Source organism: Bubalus kerabau, chromosome 1 (assembly GCF_029407905.1).
Source record: "Bubalus kerabau isolate K-KA32 ecotype Philippines breed swamp buffalo chromosome 1, PCC_UOA_SB_1v2, whole genome shotgun sequence".
Classification (NCBI taxonomy): domain Eukaryota; kingdom Metazoa; phylum Chordata; class Mammalia; order Artiodactyla; family Bovidae; genus Bubalus; species Bubalus kerabau.
The window spans coordinates 127883141-127906481 of NC_073624.1; the positions used below are offsets into that span (position 1 = coordinate 127883141).

General features: G+C 45.8%; 1 protein-coding gene across 3 annotated transcripts in view; it reads left to right on the forward strand.

Annotated features, from left to right (window-relative positions):
• Positions 1-23341, forward strand: part of DISC1 (DISC1 scaffold protein) — a 413164-nt gene that overhangs the window by 130209 nt on the left and 259614 nt on the right. For all 3 annotated transcript variants that reach the window (XR_008717104.1, XM_055588267.1, XM_055588259.1), the window contains exons 4-5: positions 8095-8242; positions 23078-23207. Coding sequence is in view for 2 of the 3 variants with exons in the window: in XM_055588267.1 (XP_055444242.1) it covers positions 8095-8242; positions 23078-23207 (278 nt within the window). In the remaining variant the exon portion in view is untranslated. The remainder of the gene's footprint in view (positions 1-8094; positions 8243-23077; positions 23208-23341) is intronic.

The window sequence follows — 23341 nt, forward strand, 5'->3', positions numbered from 1 at the left end:
AGACCTTACGTTTTGTTGGTTGACTTCCAACGTGGGTCCATCTTCAACAGGTTTCCTCGTGACTGGACTCAGGCGGTGCAGCCCTGACAGAGACGTGATGGAAACGTGGGACAGGGACTGTGCACTTCTTGGTGAATCTTAGCATGTATCTCAACAGGCAGACTCCTCTGGCCACTGCTGATGCTAGCCTTGACCATCTGGTTATACCCGTGGCTCCCGGGCTTCTCAGCATGCATTTACCATTTGTCCTCTGAAAACTGATTAAATGCTAAGATTACACTTTTGCCCTGCACCTTACCAAAGAGCCATTCCTTTTTAGCAGTTGGCAATCTGTTGGCATAGATGCAATTGCAAGATTCCTGTTCTATTCAGTGGGTGGTACTTCATTCACAGCATTATTTGTTCGATTCATGAACTATTCTAGATTTGCCTTGTGCTGTGTGTGTGCTAAGTCACTTTACTCGTGTCCGACTCTTTGTGACTCCATGGACCATAGCCCGCCAGACTCCTCTGTCCATGGAATTCTCCAGGCATGAATACTGGAATGGGTTGCCATTTCCTTTTTCAGGGGATTTTCCCAACCCAGGGATGGAACCTGCGTCTCTTCTGTCTCCTGCATCGGCAGGCGTGTTCTTTACTGCTAGAGCCACTTATGGGAGCTCATTCAATGTACTTCTTGTCTTCAGTTGATACATCCCCATCAGTGTTTAGCTTGTCCTTATTATTTGTACAACAAGATATTCCAGACTCATTTTGAACTGGCCCTGCCTCAGACTTAGAATCAGCCAGTCTTACAAGGCCCCCCAGGCCTCCTTTCAAGGAGGGTGGTGTTTAGAAACCAGGATCTGTGTGCCCACTGTTACTGGGGTATTGTGTCTAGGCTTTCTCAGTGGATGAAGATAGAAAATATCTGTAAACACAGTCACATATAAATGGATATTTCCATAATTATCTATGTCTGTGTTAAAGATGGTGCTAGTGGTAAAGAATGCACCTGACAATGGAGGAGATATAAGCGATGCGGGTTCAGCCCCTGGGTCGGGAAGATCCTCTGGACAAGGAAATGGCAACTTACTCCAGTATTCCTGCCTGGAGAATTCGATGGACAGAACAGCCTGGTGGGCTACAGTCTATGGGATTGCAAAGAGTCAGACATGACTGAGTGCACATGCGCGTGCACACACACACAAACACACATCAGTTCTTCCAATTCTAATATAACAATCCTAAGTTCTTTCTGCCCTAATCTCTTTCCGTAATTGTAAGAATATCCTCTCATACTGAAACATCTGGCTCTCTTTACGCTCCATGCATTCACTTACTTGTTTCATTGGTTTATTTCTCAGTGTGACCTGCCTCCCACCCATCTGGCTGTCCCCGCAGTATGCTGTACCCTCAGGCACTGGTGGGCGCATTACCAGCCGGGCCCCCCAGACCTCTGTGTGGCTCCCCGAGGCCCTGCCCCCTGCACCCTAAGTGCTGGCAGGCACACACGGCTATGTGCTCCTTCACGTGCCCCCTTTCCCAGTGGGACAGCCGGCTTCCCCTCCTCACGGGCAGACAAGACAAGGCCTGTTTGTGGTTTTGGCCCCCTTTCCCCAGTCACCGGGTCCCTGAAGAACCAGGACTGTGTCTTGTTCATCCTGGCAACCCTACAGCCAAAGAATGTTCAGTTACCAGAATATTTGTTAATGGAATGAATACATGAAATAACAAATAAGCATGTTATTTAGAAAGTGAAAAATGGTATTTCCAGTCATTTTCAAACACTCCTCTATCCCTCCCATTTTTCCACACCATCTACATGGGTAGATAAAGCGGGCCACTCTGGCTGAAGCGTCCCCTCCCCACTTTGAAGCATATGATGGACTGATTGTTTGCATCGCCTGGATTCATATGTTGAAACCCCAAATCCCGATATAGTGGTGTTAGGAGCTGGGGCCTTTGAGGTGGTCAGATCATGAGGATGGAGCCCCGTGCATGGGATCAGTGCCCTTGCAGGAAGAAGCTGGCTGCCTCTCTTTCAGACCTGTGAGGTTGTGCATGGCGACAGTCTGCCCCCAATGCCCGAGGAGAGCCCCTCACAGGGCCCGATGTGGCCTCGGTGATACCAGACCTCCAGCCTCAGAGCTGAGACAACATGTCTGTTGTGAGCTGACCACCAGTACATCTCTTTGCTGTTTAATCCCAATTGTGACTTCTTTAGACCCCTGAGGAGAACTTCTTCCTATTTAGTGGATGAAACTCTGAGACTTAAATGGGGAAGTGACCTGTCGGACACTGAAAACTCCACCAGCATTGAAGTTGGTGATGGAACTCAGGTGTTTCTTATTTTTTATGCACTAAAATTTTTTAATTGAGGTAAAATATATAATCATGTAATAAGGTGCATGCTAAGTCGGTTCAGTTGTGTCCATCTCTTTGTGACCCCATGGATTGTAGCCCACCAGGCTCTTCTGTCCATGGGATTCTCCAGGCAAGAATACTGGAGTAGGTTGCCATGCTGTCCTCCAGCAAATGTTCCTGACCCAACGATTGAACCCATGTTTCTTATGTCTCCTGCATTGGCAGGTGGGTTCTTTACCATTAGCGCCACTTGGGAAGGCCAGTAATGTAATAAGGCGCATAAAGCTGTATTGTACAGTGCGAATCTCAGTCAATTTTTATGTATGTGTGCCCTCTGTAACCACCGTCTAGAATGGGATACAGCGTATTTCCAACACTCAGTGAGACTCCCTCATCCTCATTTCCCAGATAATATCTTTACCTCCCCCGCAATAAACATTATTCTGACCTCTATCACCATAGTTTGGTTTTGCCTGTTTCTGAACTTTCTATAAATGGAATTGTACAGTGTGTGTATGAGAGTCATCCATGTTGTTCTTCATGTAGCCGTAGTCAGTTCAGTTTTTACTGCTGTGTAGTTTATTTATCTGTGGTCCTTTTGAGTTATTTTGAGTTTTGAACCATTATAAATAAATGTATGACTGTTGTCATATGTCTTGTTTGATGGAAGTGTTTTGGATATATCCCTAGGAGTGGAATTACTGGATCATGGGATATAATGTATATAAGCAGTTACTGCCAAATAGTTTTCCAAAATGGTTATACCAGCTTGGTGCCCTGATTCTTAGTGTTTAGATTCTGTGTTCTTTTCAAGAAGTGTTGCCACTGCATCACTGTGGGGCAGAGTGCAATGGAGGAGGAGTGAGCTAGGCTAGACAGCATGCCTGTGGCCCCCAACACCAGGCATAGACATTTGGCCTCTGTCCTGGAGGCCAGGCAAGTCCTCCAGGATTTGGAGAACATCTTGTGATAACGTGTGACAGTCTCTGAATTCCTATGCCCATTCACTGGCTCATGAGCTGCTCATACCTGAGTGTCGTGAGGGGAGCCCTGTCAGTGATGTGCAGAGATGAAACGGTGGAGATGTGAGCTCCTGGGTGGAAAGTAACTCAGCTACAGAAGTGGTGAGACTTGGGCTGGACCAGATGCAGAGCAAATGGAGAGGGTGTGAGTGTGGGGAAACCATAGGGAGGATCACCAGAACCTGGAGTTACAGGAAGAAGCCAAGTCAGAGAATGCACAACTGCAGGCCCAGATGGTGCCTTTGGAAGGAGGAGTAGAATCTTGGAGGCAGGCAGTAGATTTTAGATTTGGTGACTTCCCTGGTGGCTCAGATGGTAAAGCGTCTGTCTACAATGTGGGAGACCTGGGTTTGATCCCTGGGTTGGGAAGTTCCCTGGAGAAGGAAATGGCAACCCACTCCAGTACTCTTGCCTAGAAAATCCCATGGGCGGAGGGGCCTAGTGTCCATGGGATCACACAGAGTTAGACACGACTGAGAGACTTCACTATGTTTTTATACTCATCCAGCAGCAAATGAGAGCTTCCCTGGTAGTGCTAGTGGTAAAGAACCTGCCTGCCAGTGCAAGAGACAGGAGACGTGGATTCGATTCGATCCCTGGGTCAGGAAGTTCCCCTGGAGTACAGCATGGCAACCCACTCCAGTCTTCTTGCCTGGAGAATCCCGTGGACAGAGGAGCCTGACAGGTTGCAGTCCGTGGCCTCTGTCCATGGGGTTCCAAGAGTCAGACAGGACTTAGCAACTAAACAGCAACAATCACTTTTTTTTCTTTTGGTTTCCACTTATAAATGACATCATAATGATATTTGTCTTTCTCTGTCTGACAATTAATTAGTATGCTAATCTTTAGATCCATCCATGTTGCCGCAAATGACACTATTTCATTCCTTTTTATGGATGAGTAATGTTCCATTGTATATATGTACCACATCTTCTTTATCCATTCATCTGTGGATGGACATTTAGGTTGCTTCCATGTCTTGGCTGCTGTTAATAGTGCTGCTATGAACATAGGGGTGCATGTATCTTTTTGAATTATGGTTTCTTTTGGATATACACCTAGGAGGGGGATTTCTGGGTCACATGGTAGCTCTATTTTTAGTTTTTAAAAACCTCAATACTGTTTTCCATAGTTGCTGCATCAATTTACATTTCTACCAACAGTGTAGGAGGGTTCCCTTTTCCCCACACCCTCTCCAGCATTTATTGTTTGTAGACTTTTTGATGATGGCCATTCTGACCGGTGTGAGATGATCTAGTTAGTGCACTTTCTAAAGTCATAAAATAGAAATAATTTAAAGTAAGTGGCAGCATTGAACATAGCTAATCACAGTTATTTCCTAGGATAATCACAATTAGTTTTCCTTTGGCATTTATTGTGAATCTGATTTTTGGAAGCCAGTTTCCCATTTCTAGTGTTTGCTTCTGCTAGGCCAGCTAGGGCTCTCTGTGGACTTCTCATGTGGCAGCGGAAGGGTGAAATTTACAATGCAGTGACCAGTGGAGGGAGCCCAGCCTGGGTCTCTAACTTTCTTGTGGACTCTTGAAGGCCAGGATGCGGTAGTGTAACTAATAACAGCCAATCCTTTTGGACACATGCCAGGCGCCAGGCATGGTGCTAAATGCTTTGTGTGGATTATCTCATTTAATCCTCAGAAGACCTTGTCATGTGTAGACTATTATTAGGCCTGTTTCTGCAGATTAGGAAATGGAAGCTTAGAAAGGTTAAGTTATTTGAAGGTCAGGCAGCTAGAAATGGCAGAATTGAGGTGCCAACTCAGTTTGCTACTAATCTCTATGTAATAACATCTTGACACATCTTTATCACTGCATCAGGATTGCATCAGTATGCTATTTTAAAGCATATAAGGTATTACGTGCTTGCTTTTCACTGAAGTTTTGGTTTTATACAGCAAGCTGCTGCTGCTGCTTGCTAAGTCGATTCAGTTGTGTCCGACTTTGTGTGACCCCATAGACGGCAGCCCACCAGGCTCCGCCGTCCCTGAAATTCTCCAGGCAAAAACATTGGAGTGGGTTGCCATTTCCTTCTCCAATGCACGAAAGTGAAAAGTGAAAGTGAAGTTGCTCAGTTGTGTTCGACTCTTAGCGACCCCATGGACTGCAGCCCACCAGGCTCCTCCGTCCATGGGATTTTCCAGGCAAGAGTACTGGAGTGGGTTGCCATTGCCTTCTCCCTTATACAGCTAGAAGTAAGTCAATAACTAAATAATAAAGCAAATAAATTAATAAAAATGTAAACATTAATTAAAATAAAGTATTTTAAAAGAATGAAGCCTGGTGTTAGAGAATGGGTCGAGCCGGGTAACTTTGGGCCAATCCTAGTATACCTGTCAGCCAGAATCCACCGTGTGTTGTAAGTATGGTGTCTGAATTAGTCCCACCGTCCTTCTGAAGAAGGTGGCACAGACTAAGAGCCCTGGCAGTACCTGTACTTGATCTCCAACAGGATGTAGATGACCTTTTCCAGTGTCGCTAGAATGAATTCTTGGCAAATTCTCTCAGCAAGTTTCTGGCTATTAGTCCCAAGGTCTGCAGCAAATTGATGGGAAGATCTTGCCATTGACACTCCCAGAGACTTGGGGCTGCTCCCCATGACACCTGGGCCCTCGTCTCCTCCAAGTACGTGTTGCTGCCCAAGAGGGGTGCGCTGGGATTAGCACTGACCTCTGCTGGTGTAGGATAAAAAGTGTGTTCAAAGAGCTTTCAAAATAGCAAGCTTGTTGAAACAGTGTTTCCATTTAAAATTGAGCCTTATAGAAATGGCTCACTTGGAAAATGAACTGTAGGGCCCTAGAAATGTAAACATATATTGTGAGCTAGGGCTTCACTGGTGGCTCAGTGATAAAGAATCCACCTGCCAATTCAGGAGACGTGGGTTCAATCCCTGGGTTGGGATGATCCCCTGGAGAAGGAAAGGGCTACTCACTCCAGTATTCTGGCCTGGAGAATCCCATGGACAGAGGAGGCTGGAGGGCTACAGTTCATGGGGTCACAAAGAGTTGGACATGACTGAGTGACTAAACAACAGCAACAATAGTAAAAGAGTATCTTTGAAGAACTTGCCTTTAAATTTTGGGGCTTCCCAGGTGGTGCTAGTGGTAAAGAATCCTCCTGCCCATGCAGGAGATGTAAGAGACCCAGCTTCAGTCTCTGGGTTGGGAAGATGCCCTGGAGTAGGAAATGGTAACCCATTCTAATATTCTTGCTTGAAAAATTCCATGGACAGAGGAGCCTTTGGGGCTATAGTCCACGGGGCCACAAAGAGTCGGACATGACCGACTGACTTAGCGCACTCTGTGATCTAGGCCAGAGCCTCTGGAACATGCTCTCATGGCACACGTAGTAGAGGATGTGTGTGTGCTAAGTCGCTTCAGTCGTGTCCGACTTTGTGCAATCCTATGGACTGTAGCCCGCCAGGCTCCTCTGTCCGTAGGATTCTCTGGGCAAGAATACTGGAGTGGGTTGCCATTTCCTCCTCCAGCGGATCTTTCCGATGCAGAAATTGAGCCCGTGTCTCTTACGTCTCCTGAATTGGCAGGCAGGTTCTTTACCACTCGTGCCACCTGGGAAGCCCCGATAGTAAAGGGTAGTATTTGCGTTGCACACCGGGGCCAGCAGGTGGCGCTCGTGGCTGGAGGTGGCTGCCTGGGATCTCCGGGGCCCCAGAGCCCATCTACTACCAGGGGGCGGAGGGGATCAAGGTCCTTCCCACCGGTCAAGGACCAACAGAAGGGAAGCTCTGACTGATATATTTTTAACTCCAGTCCTTGCATTTCTAAAAAAAAAATAGCTTTATGGGAAACTTTCCAGTTCTTGAGGTATTTGATTATGAGGGTAAGTTCTTAGTTAATGGGATTCCAATTTCTGCAGCTTATTTTCTTTGAAGAAAATAATGTCTCGCAGTGATTACTGTTTATGCCTTCTCATAGGAGACTTAATGTCTTTGAAAAAATAATAAGAGCCATACTCTGAACAGAAGTGGATCTCTGCTCATCTGTAGCATGACCGAGTTTGAGCATCACTTGAGTGACTTTGGTAACTGTGAGTAAGTCTCACTTGATGAACAGTGTCTAAGGAAACATTCTCAAAATCAACACTTGGGCACTGATCTTTTTCAACTGGTTTTACAGAACTCATCAAAATTAGCAGGTTTTCTCCTAAGTGATCATCATGGTGTTAAAAATAATTCGTGTGAGGTATGGGCTTCCCAGATGGTGCAGTGGTAAAGAACCTACCTGCCAATGCAGGAGATGCAAAATGCAGATTCGATCCCTGGGTCAGGAAGATCCCTTGGAGTAGGAAATGACAACCCACTCCAGTATTCTTGCCTGGAGAATCCCATGGACAGAGGAGCCTGGCGGGTTACAGTCCATGGCGTCACCAAGGGTCGGACACGACTGACTGATATGCACAGTATGAGGCATGCTCCTGTGTGATGGTCATAATGATGATCATCATATAAATACATGGACTATAACCTCTGAGACTTAGAAGAATGAAAGCTAAGGGGGCTGTATTTTCAATAAAAAGACAGAAGATACTTAAAAAACATCAACCTAGAGATGAAGAGTGCTGACCTAGAAACAAGTGACCTTTCTATTATGTCACTGAGGTGACCATTGGCGGGGGGTGGAGCCAGGGACCTTGGATTGTCTATTTTGAGTCGCATGTTTCTTTCTTTCTCTCTCATCCTTTTGGGTTTCCAGCCGAGATGATCCAACAAAGATTAGAAGCCCTGGAGAAGGAGAGAAGCAGCCTGCACTTTCAGCTTCCTTCTCAACAGCCCACCCTCAGCGGCCTCCTGGGCCACCTGGGGGCCCAGGCCCAGGCTTCCCTGCTCTGGGCAGCTCAGAGGTAAGCGCTCTCCCGGGGTCCTCTTCCCTTCTCCCCACTCCTGAGTGGGGAAGAACACGTAGGAGCCTAGCCCAGGAGACCCTCCCTTCTGTTGGTTGGGCCGGGGTGGGGGTGGAGTGGGGTTCCTTCCAGAGGGAGAGACCTCTGTGGGTCACATGCCCCGAGAAGCCCTTCTGATCAGTGGCAGGAGGGCCCCTTAACCCGCACGGACCCGGCTAGGCACTAAGCTCCCTAGGGGAGCCCACCTCCTGAGCAGGTGGGGTGGATTTCCTCTGGTCAAGGGCGGCTGTAAGATCGCAGGCAGTCCCCTCTGACTGAGGGATGAAAATGCATCCTCCTCCTGAGTCCACCTCTAGGGCATCTTCTGCTGTTCCCTCTACCCAAGGGTCTCCCAGGACCAGGACTAGATGGAGCGCAGTTGCTATTCTAACTGGGTGGATCTCAGGCCCGGCTGCCTGTTTGAGTCACCTGGAGGGGTTTTAAATGTCTGGCTTCTACCCTAGAGCAGCATCTACCCCAGGCTGTCTGGGGCTGCGGCCCAGGCGTTGGCCTGTTGGAACGTCTGTAAGCGGTTGTTCTCCTCTGTCTGCTGGTGACCTCTCTCTTCGGGCTTTAAAGACTTGGGAGGAAGGGGTGGTGATGAATGTGATTAGCCGAGTCACAGCATAGGTCTGCTTCTGCTTGGGTACAAGCATGGCCACGGCAATTATTTTATTTCCAGCTTCCACTTGGCTCTGACAGTTACAAGCCTGCGCGACCCAGTTCTCACTCAGTTCGGTTGATCTTAGCGGCTCCCTACAGCCTGCCTTGCAGTGAGGCTGGTTATTTTCTCGCTTGCTTGTCCTGCAGTTTTGCAGGAAGCATAGAGCAGTGTGTGTGGTCGCTGGTAGCTGCTTCCTTACACATGCTTGTGGAGTGAACTTCTACCTCTTAAGGGACAGGTGAACCTCACCTCCTGTTTTTATTTTTATTTTCGTCTGCCACTGAGGTATCAGCTTGTTTCCTGTCCCTTTCTCGCACGGGACTGTCCCAACTTGACTTTCTACTTAATTCCTTCTTTCTTTTGATCCTTGGGGTTATTTCTGGTCCTCCGCCCCAGTCGTGGGCCATTTGTAGCCTCTGCCAATGTGTTGTGTCTCTATTCATTTAAAAAACACTTGTGTAAGAGTTACTGAGTGCGTTAAGTAGCTCAGTTTTTAAATTTCCTTTGTGATAAAATGATCGTAGCATAAAATTTACTATTTCAACCATTTGTGAGTATACAGCTTAGTGGCATTAAGTACATTCACATTGTTGTGCAAACGTCACCGCCATCCATCTCCAGAACTTCTTCATCTTCTCAAACTGAAGCCCCGTCCTCATTAAACACTAACACCCCATCCTCTTACAGTGCTGGTAGGAATGTAAATTGGTGCAGCCGCTGTGGAAAATAGCGTGGAGGCGCCTTAAAAAACTGAAACTGCAGCTAAGCTAATTGCAGGTAGGATCCTGCAATCCCACTCCTGGGCATACATCTGAAGAAAACTCTAAAGATACAAGCACCCAGTTCATAGCATCACTGTTTACAATGGCCAAGACAGGGAGGCAGCCTAAGTGTCCATCAACAGATGAGTGGGTAAAGAAGTGGTGGTGTATATATACACAATGAAATACTACTCAGCCATAAAAAGGAATGAAACAATGTCATTTGCAGCAACATACATGGACCTAGAGATTATCGTACTAAGTGAAGTACGTCAGATAAAGGCAGAGAATGACAAATATCATATAGTATCACTTATATGTGGAATCTAATATATGATACAACTGAACTTATTTCCAAAACAGAAATAGACTCACAGACTTAGAAGACAAACTTATGGTTACCAAAGGGGAAGGTGAGGAGAGGGATAAATTAGGAGTTTGGGATTAGCAGATACACACCACTATATATAAAATAAACAACAAGGTCCTACTGCAAAGCACAGGGAAGTATATTAAATATCTTATAATGAACTATAATAGAAAAGAGTATGAAAAAGAATATATATCTATACCTGTACATATCTGAATCACTTTGCTATACACCAGATACTAACACAGCAACTGAATCACTTTGCTGTACACCAGAAACTAACATAGCATTGTAAATAAACTATACTTCAATTAATAAAAAACCTCTCACTCCATTGTCCCCTACCCCCTCCCCCCCCACCCCAGCCCGTGGCAACCACCATCCTGCTTTCTGTCTCTGTGAATTTGACTAGTTTGGGTTCCTCACATGAGTGGAATCATGTGGTATTTGTCCTTTTGTGATGGCTTATTTCACTTAGCCAAGATTTGTGTATGTTGTGGCAGGTATCAGAATTTCCTTCCTTTTGAAGGTTGAGTCATGTTCCATTGTATCATGTACTCTATTTTGCCTAACTATTCATCTTTTGATGAACAGGAAGTAATTTACTGAGTCCTCAAGACAATTCTAGGGGATGGTAGAGTTTGTATATTGCTATCAATATGGAGACCTACATCGCCATCTGCATCCATGTCTGTATTTAGAGTTGAGGAAACCAGGTACAGGAGGGCTCTGGGGACTTGTGTCAGACCCTGCATGTGAGCACAGAGCCTGGGCACAAACCTGGCATCTGGCTTGAGTCCCAGTGGGGAACTCGCTCCCTGTGGGCTCTAAGTCAGAACTGGCCCCTGCTCTCCAGTGGTCATCTCTTTATCTGCACATGATGGATAGAGAGTGTGGCTTGGTTATGGTCTTGGAATCTAAACTATGCTACAGATGAACTTACTTCCAGCACAGAAACAGACTCACAGACTTAGAAGACAAACTTATGGCTATTAAAGGGGAAGGTGGGGAGAGGGATAAATTAGGAGTCTGGGATTAGCAGAAACACACCACTATATATAAAATAGGTAAACAACAATGTCCTAATACATAGCACAGGGAATTGTATTCGATATCTTGTAATGAACTATAATGGAAAAGAATATGAAAAAGCATATATAAGTGCATATATAAAAATATATATCTGAATCACTTTGCCCTACACCAGAAACTAACGCAGCATCTGAGTCACTTCACTGTATGCCAGAAACTAACAAAGCATTGTAAATAAACTATACTTCAATTTAAAAAAACCTCACTAACTCCATTGTCCCCATGAGTGTCTCATAGGGCACTGTGAACTAAAAGGCAGAGCCCTATATTCTCAGGTTATATCACCTGACATGTTTCATATTTGATTGTTCGTGACCCATAAAGATAGCATGTTCATGTCACTCAACTTAATACGTCCTTTACAAAAAGATGTATATTATAGTGAAGTCGCTCAGTCGTGTCTGACTCTCTGCGACCCCGTGGACTGCAGCCACCACGCTCCTCCGTCCATGGGATTTTCCAGGCAAGAGTACTGAAGTGGGGTGCCTTCTCCAGAGGATCTTCCTGACCCAGGGATCGAACCCGGGTCTCCCGCATTGTAAGCAGATGCTTTACCGTCTGAGCCATCAGGGAAGTCCGAAAAGATATTGTTAACCATTTGTGAAGCTCATAGAAACCCTTGGCGTGCCTTGTTAACCCTGTTGCCTTTGCCCTCGTGAACTACCTGGATGCTGTGTTTTTAGTTCCTGCTCGCTTTTTGAGCCCACTGGGATTCGATTTCTACCTCTAGCGCTACCGCCTGGCAAGGAGGAGGCTCACAGTACCTTGAAGAACCTTGGACTAGAGTTCAGGAAACCTGCGTTTGATCCTGTCTTTTCCACTAACAAGCTCTATGTGACCTGATGTGGTTTCCTACCTTCTCCGCACTTCACTCCCCTCATCAGAAAAAGGGGGAGGGGTTAATTAGATCACTGTTTCCCAAACTTCAGTTATTTAAGTATTATCTTGGCTAAATCCACCTGTCCTATAATTAGAAAATAATGCCTCAAAATCAACTCCTATCTTATCTGTTTCTATTGCATGTTAACAAAATTACATAGTCATTAATAGTTTAAGAAATTGTGTCTCGGTGTGCCGACACACGCAGCCTGTGACGTTTGTCATCGGCGGGATTATCTGGATCTGGCAGGTTTTCTCTGGACCAGGGGCTTTGGCTGCAGTTCTCACAGAGGCCACCAGGGGCATGTGCTGTCCGGCTGGAGCTTGCGCAGCCACAGGCCAGGGGCTCTCTGAGCCCAGGGGGAAGCAGAATGCTTTCCAATGATTTCCTGAAGAAATAAAACAGTGGTATTGACATGGAAAAATTTCAATACCGATTAGTAACACAAATAAGTGCCTCTTTACCTTGCTGAGATCAAGGATTTCCTAGAAAAGCTAATGAAAACGATGGGTTTCTTCCATCACAAAACCACATATGTACAAACGTATGGACGATTGCATACAGACAGTTGCATGCAGATCTTCTCAGCTTATTCATTTCCTCTCTGGGAGGAGGAGCTTTGGGTCTCTAGTTAAGAAAATTTGGTTTAGAATAAGATCTGAGGAAATGTACCCAAGTACACTCAGCTACTTCATATCTTAATTTTCCCTGTTTAATTCAACTTTTTAAAAAGGTGTGTTTAATTCCCTGAGCTTTTCATCCCGAGTCACACTCTGTTTGTCCAGCTCCTTCCAGCATCCCAGAGAGTGTTAGCTGTCACCGCAGGGGTTAACTGGGCTCCTCTAAAGCAGATAGGGTACTCAGATGGGTTAGCATCTGTCTCTTTCTGTCTTTGGTTCCGCACCGCTCTGTAATGTAACTGGTTCACTGGGGTGTCTCTGCTCAGCGGGGGTACAAAGGCATCGTGGTTTGACTATTCTCAGGTCTGCTGTGCTCTGTTGAACACATCTTTCCCATTTCTCTGTGGTATCTTGGGCAGATAATAACAGATGTCCGGGGCATTTTCAGTTACTGATGCTCACCCTGTCAGTCCAGTTTGAAATGTCAGTTGTATGTCCAATTCAAATCTTTCCTTGTCCAGTGTTTGGAATCCTCTCTTTGTGGGCCATCGCTGCTCCCCAGCCAGCACAGCCCCTCATACCCCCGTGAACACCTGCCTACATGTTCACTCCTGGGGAACTCAGGTGTGGGGTCCCCAGAGACCACTGCAGCACCTCCCTGATCTTGACGTGAATGCAATCTCTCCACTCCATGGGGGCAATCACTGCTTTTTACATGTCACCCAGCCTCTTCCTGTGAGCCCCCTTGCCCAGTAGGCACACTGGTTGGGCGGATCCCTTTTGTCATGTCCACTTGATTCCTGGGAGGCTCACATGTATTGTCACACTGAATGGTGGTCTTGCAGAGGCTGGGGTGAGGGTGCGGGGGTGGTTCCCGATGCCCTGCCACTGTTCTCCCGTTCCTTCATCCCTGCTTGACGGACAGCCACTGAGCTGTTGTAACCCCCCTGTAGCTGTGGTAACACCCCACTGAACCAGTTATATTACAGAGCAGTGCGGAACCAAAGACAGAGAGAGAGAGATGCCATCCCTGCTCACAAAGTTGGTGTGTGGGCGGGCCTTGCAGCAGAGATGTGACACCCGGAGTCCCAGTCCCTCAGCTGCGCCCACCGCTCCCTCTCCAGCTGTGGACACCTTCGTGCCCACTGACTGCTCTGTACCTCAGCACCCAACAGGCTTCTCTGTCATGGGGCTGTCTCTGAAGCCTGTGAGGAAGGGGCATGAGTAATGCCCCTGAAGGCAGCCCTTAACCCCAGGGGGGGAGCTGGTGGAGCTGGTGGCTTAATGCCCTTGCCGCCCCACCTCCAGGGGGATGGCTCTGAGGAGCATTCCACACATTTTTTCCAGAAGGTTCCTAGTTGGTTGGTGCTCCAGTTGCCTGGGTGGTGATCAGCTCATTATAGCTCACTGTTCATTGACTTTTTCTCCTTCTCAGTCCTTCACTCTAATTTCTTGAGAATTGCTTCTCCTAAAACCAGCCAAACTCAGCTCCTCATCTGGGACTTGGCTCTGAAGATGCAGATGCAGATGGAGGTTCACGTGGGAGATACAGATGTCAGCCTTCGTTATGGGGCACTCCCAGTTGGCGGAGAGGGCCTGGTGGACTGGCTTTTCTTTCATCTGATTTCAGTGGGAGAGTTTGCTCCCTCCCATGTGGGGCTGGAGGTGGGACTGAGGAGCATCTCTCATGAAGGCTCTGTCTCCTACATGGCCAGCAGGTGTGCGTGTGTGGAGGGTGGTGGTGTGGAAGGTGGTGATGCTGTGTGCAGCCTGGGGAGGGCACCTCCCCTCATGTTCCCAGCTGAGGGTAGAGGGCTTCAGGCCTGTGTCTTTCAGCGTTTGCTTCTAATTCTGGAGCAATCAGAAACTTCCACCTCAATATCCTCTCACTGCAATGATAGGAAGAGAGCAGAGAGGCATCTATTCTTGCTGTATTCATCTAGTCCAAAGAAAGTTGTATTTTCCTTTCTCCTAAGACAGGGGTTTGCTCTACTGTGTGCATATAACTGATAATTTTCTCATTAATACTTTGCATTTCTCTGACTGCATCGTGTGTGTGTGTGTGTGTGTGTGTGTGTGTGTGTGTGTGTGTGTGTGTGTGTGTGTGTTTTCCCATGGGACCTCCACCAATGCATACATGAAAACTGGTCATATTTACAACTTCAATTGTGTGTGTGTGTGTGTAAAATGTCCTTTATCAAAGACCTTTTACCAATAAAACACATGTAAACAAAATACAACAGAGGTTTAAAAGTAAAGATATGCAGAGGTTTCCAATGTGGCTTATCAAGGCCCAATATTTACTGTGCACATCTCTTCTTTCTGATGGGAACAGAAGAGATGAACGTTGTGTAGCTAGCTTATGCTGCTTCTGGACTGAGTCCTTTTTCCTCTGACCAGGTCTCTGTCTCTTCCCTTTGAAAAATGATTCTTTATTACCACTTAATTGTCATGTTGGGGCCATAGAATTCAGTGACCATCAGCTCTAAGTTCAGAGTCTGGAGTGGAGATATATTGCTAGAGCCTAGGAAATAACTCACATAGACACATTCTACCTGAGATGTAAAATGAGGTGGCATAAAATGATCACTCTTCCCAACACACCAGGAGACATTTCAGAACCCTAATCACAGTTCGAGCCAAATGAGGACTAGCATGGCCTGTCCCCCCCAGAGGACCCACCTCCAACCCCTCGTCATCATGAGAAGATAAGGGAGGAAGGAAAAGAGGAGAAAAGCCAGTTGACGGGAATCACAGAAGACTTCCTGAAATTTGCTTTAAAATCAGTGGATTATAAATAAAAGCTTCCAAATAAAGACCTTCCATCCTCTTGGCTCCAACTCATCCGAAGTCTGTCTGAAGCCTGTTTTATTGGACTTGGTTACTATAAACCCAAGTAGATGTCCATCTGCCCTCCTGCAGGGCTGTCATCTCTATGTTTAGAAACCAATAATGCCCACTTTCCTAAGGTGTATGAATTTCACTCTACTCTCCTTACTTTTAGACCCCAGTCAGATATATAAGGCCGAACCGCAAAGCTACCTGCATCATCTCTGACAATTTTACAATGTTTGATTGTGCCATCAGAGTGGCCTCCATCATTTATGACATTGTTTGTTGGCTGAGGAAGCTGTTTCCAGATTTAAAACACATTTCAGCGACTGGCCCAAACCACTTCTGTATCACCATCTTCCCAGCAAGGGGGAGATGGAAACATATACATCAGATGACATAAATTTGATAGAATAGTGACAGATACAAGCAGCAGTTGGCAAAGGTGTTCAGAAGGTCTTGCTCAAGTCTTGTTTTTGGAAGTGGTCATTGGAGCTGAGGTTTTCCTCAGTGGAAATGAGAGCATCAGTTTTGGTTCTTTGCTCGGTTAAAACTATGATTCCATGGGGCTTCTGAGATGGCTCAGTGGTAAAGAAATCCTCCTGCCAATGCAGGAGACACGGGTTCGATCCCTGATCTGGGAAGATCCCACATGCCACAGGGCAACCAAACACGTGCACTATTCCTGTTGAGCCTGTGCCCTGGAGCCCGGGAGCTGCAACTGCTGAGTCCATGAGCCTCAACTGCTGAAGCCCGTGCACCTAGAGCTGGTGCTCTGCAACAAGAGAAGCCACCAGTGAGAAGCCCGCATACCGCAACTAGAGAAAAGCCCTCACGGCAACAAAGACCCAGATCAGCCATAAATAAATAGTTACATAAAAAAAGCCTCTATGATTCCAGCAGTGGCAGCCAAATAGCAATTCTTCTGGCATCGTGGTGACTGTCATTTCTGCCTGGAAACAGACCCTCTGTGTTACACGTATGACTGTGTAAGCCACACAATTGCCATGAGCCGTTCTGGCGCGGGGTGTCCTACCAGGGGGAACATCTGGACTCCCCTGGGCCCTGTCACTCTGGACATTCCCGAAGGTGGTCCTTTGATCAAAGGCAGTGCATTGGAAGGCTTCATCCTTTTCTCAATATTACTGAACTCTGCACTCACAAAGGTCAGGTGGCAGATGTTTTCCCTGGGATGAAGAATGCTCTCCTGTGTAATGTGGAGCTATGCTGTTTTTAGTGGTGTAGGAGCTTATTTTACCAATGGCTTTTTTATCCTTCTTTAAGTGATTAATAGAAAAGACAAAAGTAGAAAGGCCAGGGATTATCCAGCACTGGGCAGTTGAGGGCCTGAAACTCAGGGCTGATGGTGGGTTCCTAGATACCCCGAATCCCTGTGGGCAGTGAGTACTGTGCTAACATTGCAACCCACATGTTTTTAATTCTTGCCCCCGAGGGGTTTGCTCATTTTCCATACTGATTAGTTTATAGCAGCACAGCTAATTTGCAGTGACATTCGGGATTACACATTAAGGTTTATTAGAATAAAGGGAACAACACTGTGGAATGTTGTAGCAGGGGAGCCTGGCTCTGAGTGCTGGAGAGCTGAGATGTAAACCCGTCCCCGGCTTCATTACTGAACTGCCATGTGTCCTGGGGCACAGCCGTCTGTGCCCAGCTTTCTTCACCCAGAGTCAAAGTCTGAGAGACATAAAGAGGAGTTTGGGTGAATCACTAGGGTTTTTCTTAAGGATTAAGTAATGAATGTGATTAATGATAAATGGGAGAATTCCCACTTACTCACCTGTCGCTGCCCCCACAGCTCATTTTCAATTCTGTGTTGATTTCCTTCAATAACTCCTGTCCCAACCCAGATGGTATCTATTTAGGAAATTCAGGAAAACTCTTAATATTTGCATAAGCAGAGCAAATTGAGAAATAAATTAGTGTGAAGCAATGATCTCATGCAATAGAAAGCTGAATATAAATGGCTTCTTGATTTTTCTAGGCCAGGGATTCATGAAGTCACTCAGTAAATATTTGTGAAGTCCTACCCAGTGCTGGACCCTGGGGATAACTGCACGGGATGGGCTGAGGTTCACCCTTCCAAGCGGGAACTGGGTGGACAGGCCAAGACCCTGGGGTCCAGGGGAGGAAGTGGGTTCCATTCCCACAATTGCTGATGTGGTTTCCTTCCAGGGACCCCCTCTTCTGATACCTGGAAAGGTTGTCAGAAACGCCTCTTCTTTACTCTTCATTAAAAAGGACAGTGTGTCCATGGATGTGAGCACAGCATTCACTCTTCTGATGCAAACATTGATGTGGGCAGGGAGTGGGTGCAGCCAGCTCCCTGAGGACAGAGAACAGAGGTCCCAGGGAGTCTGCACACAGTAGACACTCAATGGTTGTTTGCCGAATAGATTTGTCTCTGTAATCCACTGCACAGGGAAGGTATCAACATCAGGATCACCACCATCATTCTCATTTTGTAAACGAGGGAGGTGAGCTTCAGAGATGTTTGGTAGGGTTAGGGTGAGTAACTCCAAGGACACACAGCTAGAAAAAGGTGGCATTGGGTCTTCTCGCTCCTGTGCAGTAAAGCCAGCCTACTGACACCTGGTGGTGGTGGAGGAAAATGCAGTGTTTATTGCAGGCACCAAGCAAGGAGTCCAGGCAGCTAGAGCTTGAAGGGTCCCTGAACTCGCTGAAGACTTTGAAAGGTTTTTAAAGACAAGGTGAGGAAGGGGGAGTTATGGGTTGTGTGATCAGCTCATGGACATTCTTCTTATTGGTTGGTGGTGAGGTAGTCAGGAGTCAACATCATCAACCTTCTGGTTCCAACTGGTCTGGGGTCTACATGCTTGTGGGCATCATACAGTTAACGTCTTCCACCTGATGGAAGTTTCAGTATCTGCAGAATATCTCAAAGGACATGGCTCAGAGAATTATCTATAGCTCTGCAAGAGGAACTAAAGTTTCTTGACTTAGTTTAGTGGCTAAGCTATTATTGTTTTGCTTGACTGTTTTCCTTTCTTTCTGCATTTTCTTTTTTTCCAATTGAATTTATTCTTTGACTAAAGTTTTTTCTACAGACAAGTGGTAGGTGAAGGACATGGTAGGGGGAATCCTGTTCTGGAAAGGCCCCCACTGGGTCCTGTTAAGTTACACCAGAGCAAGTTGTTGAAGTTTCCCTAATGCTCTGTTTCCTTGTTGGCAAAACTGATAACACTTGGTGTACAGTAAATTCTCAATTCATACTGAATTATTCTGTTATTACCAGTTAAATTTTTTCATTACTACTACTACCATTGTAATTTGCCTTTACACAGATGAAACAGAGAGTAACAAGTCTTAAAATAAGCTTCTAAATTGTGTGGTATGTTGCAATAAGTAAGCAGCTTTCAAGATTATTCAGAGTCTGAATCTGTGTCAGGCCCAGAAATGCAAGCAAGGCTCCCTTTTCTGAGGCTGCTGGTTTTTAACTTAGAAAAGCCTAGGTGACGTATTTTCTACCACTGTCTCTAAGAATATCAAGGTTGCCTCACTGCAGGGCTTGGCTGGCCTCCTTGTTTTGTAAGGGCCACGTTAAGATGTAGGAAGTGGGAGCATGGCTTCTACCTTTCCACTTCTGCAGTCTGTCTGAGCCTTGGGAGGAATGTTGGTCCATGGCTTTGGTTTATCCATCACCTCTGCTCTGTGCAGAAACCACGTCTTGTTTATTGCTGTGTCTGTGGCACCTAGCACAGTTCATGGCACATAGTAAATGGGCTTAAGAATGGTTCTTCTTTTTCTGAATGAATGAACGAGTACATCAAATTGGTAGGAGTGAAAAGAAATGGACAAAATAGCCACACATATTTGGATTAGTTACTCACTTTCTTTCCTAAGAAATATGGAGGTTGTGTGATTCTGTGTGAATGTACAAATCAGAACACACACCTCCCCCACTTCAGTGTGAGGGACCCTGAGGTCAACATGGCAGCCACGCCCAGGGTGTGTGGAAGGAAGTCCCAGTGAAGAGCGGACAGGGTGGCTCATGCCTCACACCCATCAGCGGGACCTGCTTCTCTGCCAGGAAGATGCCCTTGATTGCTAATGTATGGATAGGATTTATTTCTGATGCATACATGTCTCTTTGGTCCAAGACCTGGAACAGGTTGGATTTGTTAGAATGTTTAATGATAAAACTACTTGTGTATGTGGTAGAAGACGTTTTTATTATCTTATTGTTTTTCTTTCATTTTATTGTTTGTATTTTATAGTTGTAAAAACTAATACATGCTCATTATAGAAAATTTAGAAAACTAAAAGATTGGCCAAAAGAAGTAATTCTATCACACAGACGTAAAAGCTGATAACCTTTTGGCAGATATTTTTCTATCTTTTACTTAATATATATGTTATTTTTAGAATAGTTGTTCCATGCTATATGGATTACCAAATACCTGCTTTAGAAAACAGCTATAAATAGTGAACATTTTCCATGCAATTTAATCTTCTTTGGTGACTTAATTTTAGTGGCTGCAGAGCCCTCCTCAGGGTGGAGGTACCATGCTCTGGTCCTAACTCGGGGCCACAATTGCCGTGTTTTCGGTTTGGGCTACTAAGGAGTGTGGTTTTTTTTAAAAATCTATTCTTTATGCATACCTATGATTATTGTTGTTGTTGTTTAGTTGCTAAGTTGTCTCTGACTGTTGCAACCCCATGGACTCTAGCCCACCAGCCTTCTCTGTCCATGAGATTTTCCAGGCAAGAATACTAGAGTGGGTTGCCTTCTCCAGGCGATCTTCCTGACCCAGGGATTGAACCTGAGTCTCCTGCATGGAGCGACTTCACTTTCACTTTTCACTTTCATGCATTGGAGAAGGAAATGGCAACCCACTCCAGTATTCTTGCCTGTAGAATCCCAGGGACAGAGGAGCCTAGTGGCCTGCAGTCTATGGGGCCATACAGAGTTGGACATGACTGAAGCGACTTAGCAGCAGCAGCTCCTGCATGGCAGGCCGATAATTATTTACATATTCTTCAGTTCAGTCACTCAGTTGTGTCCGACTCTTTGTGACCCCATGGACTGCAGCACACCAGGCTTTCCTGTCCATCACCACCTCCCAAAGCTTGTTCAAACTCATGTCCATCAAGTCAGTGATACCATCCAACCATCTCATCCTTTATTGTCCCCTTCTCCTCCTGCCTTTAATCCTTCCCAGCATCAGGGTCTTTTCCAATGAGTCAGTTTTTCTCATTAGGTGGCCAAAGTATTGGAGTTTCAGCTTCAGCATCATTTCTTCCAATGAATGTTCAGGACTGGTTTCCTTTAGGATTGACTGGTTGGATCTGCTTGCAGTCCAGGGGACTCTCAAGAGTCTTCTCCAACACCACAGTTCACAAGCATCAATTCTTTGGCACTCAGCTTTCTTTAGAGTCCAGCTCTCACATCCATATATGACTACTGGAAAAACCATAGCTTTGACTAGACAGACCTTTGTTGATAAAGTAATATCTCTGCTTTTAGTATGCTGTCTAGGTTGGTCATAGGTTTTATTCCAAGGAGCAAGGGTCTTTTAATTTCATGGCTGCAGTCACCATCTGCAGTGATTTTGGAGCCCAAGAGAATAAAGTCTGTCACTGTTTCCACTGTTTCGCCATCTAATTGCCATGGAGCGATACGACCGGATGCCATGGTCTTAGTTTTCTGAATGTTGAGTTTTAAGCCAACTTTTCCACTCTCCTTTTTCACTTTCATCAAGAGGCTCTTTAGTTCTTCTTCACTTTCTGCCATAAGGATGGTCAGAACCCCATGAGCAGTCTGAAAAGGCAATTTACATATAATTAATTTTTAAAGCCCAGACAAGAGGATCCAAAGGCATGTTTTGGATCTAATTTTTATTCCCTGTGCTCACCAAGGAATTGTGGTTTCTAAAAGCTTTTGTCAGTTGTTACATGAAAAATGATATTTTATGTTGTTTGAATTTGCTTTTAAAAACATTTTTGATGATAAACCTTCATGATTTCTCTTTTGTGAGTCTCTGATAGATGTACTCGTCGTTTTCTTCTTCTGTTGCTAGCACCCTTGACATTGGCAATATTTCCTTCCCCCCAACTTGTTGTTTGCCTTTTAACTGTAGTCAGTGGGGCTTCCATAGACACTGTTTCCTTGAATTGTTGACATAGTTTTGCTTAGGGTAGACTTTTTTCCCAACCTACTGCATTCAATTAGAAATTGATTTGTCACCCTTTGATGAGACACAGCTGCAAAATTTCTGCAAGGCCAACTCACCCGCGTAAGGTGGCAGCCTGAGCCACATCTTCACCAGTGTTGCTTCAACCCAATATGCCAACTCCTGTGAGCGTAGGAGAAAGAGCCATACAGATTTTAAGTGGTTTTTCAATAGTCTTCTAGCACACATTTTCTGAGAAGCTCTGACCCAAACATCTTCAAATCAGCCATCCCTCTCTGTCATGTCCACAGCCAAGATCTGCCCTGGAATTTGGCTCTGGATGGGTCCAGGCAGGGCTGTCCAATGATGTATAATGCAAACCACATACATGATTTTAAATAATATAGTAGCCACAATAAGATTTTTAATTTAGTTTTGGCTGTGCTGGGTCTTTGTTGTTGGACTTTTTCTAGTTGTAGTGAGCAGAGGCTACTCTCTGGTTGCTGTGCAGGGGCTTCTCATTGCGTGACTTCTCTTGTTGCAAAGCATGGGCTCTAGGTATGTGGACTTCAGTACTTGTGGCTCACAGGCTCTAGAGCACAGGCTTAGTTGCCCCTTGGCATTTTGGATCTTCCTGGAGCAGGGATCGAACCCATGTCCCCTGAATTGGCAGGCAGATTCTTAGCCACTTTGCCACTAGGGAAGTCCCTACTCTCCGTATTTTATAAATGTAAGAAAAAAAAAAACAAGTGAAATTAATTTAAGAAATACATTTAATTAACTCAGTGTATCAAAAATGTTGTCATCCCAACATGTAATGAATGTGAAAATATCATTAATGAGACATTTGGCATTCTTTGTTTTCATACTAAGACTTTAAAATCTGATGTGTATTTTACGCTTTCAGTACAGATAGCTGCATGCATAGTTATGGAGTGGGACAGTGCCCAGTCCAATAAAGCAAGGTGACTTTGCTGCTGCTACTGCTAAGTTGCTTCAGTCGTGTCCGACTCTTGTGCGACCCCATAGACGGCAGCCCACCAGGCTCCCCCGTCCCTGGGATTCTCCAGGCAAGAACACTGGAGTGGGTTGCCATTTCCTTCTCCAATGCATGAAAGTGAAAAGTGAAAGGGAAGTCGCTCAGTCATGTCCGACTCTTAGCGACCCCATGGACTGCAGCCCACCAGGCTCCTCCGTCCATGAGATTTTCCAGGCAAGAGTACTCTAGGCAACCGCTAAAGCCCCAACAGATTATCATTCAAACAAACACATACACTAGGGACCTCTTCCCCATGACCCTTCTAAGGATGAGGGCAGCTGGGAGCCACTTTGTCAGTCTTCTTTGCATTAACATTCACATAGATCTGAAGATTTCAGGTCATTCATATCTGTGCCTATATATATGTGTGTGTGTCTTTTAAGAGCTGGCGGTGACGACCCCCAAGCCCGGCTGAGAATAGATCCAAAGACGTTGGAAGCCACTGCTCAGGACAGTTTGCGAGTGTCCGTCACCAGGCGAGACTGGCTTCTCCAAGAAAAGCAGCAGCTACAGGTGAGCAGGTGAAGACTCTTTATGAAGCAAGACAGCAGTTTTCTGACACATGTGAGCCGAATGCAGCAAAGTGAGTCCTTGCTTGAATGCAGCCCTTAGAGAGCTGGCAGTGCACCCAGGAGGCAGGAGGCAGA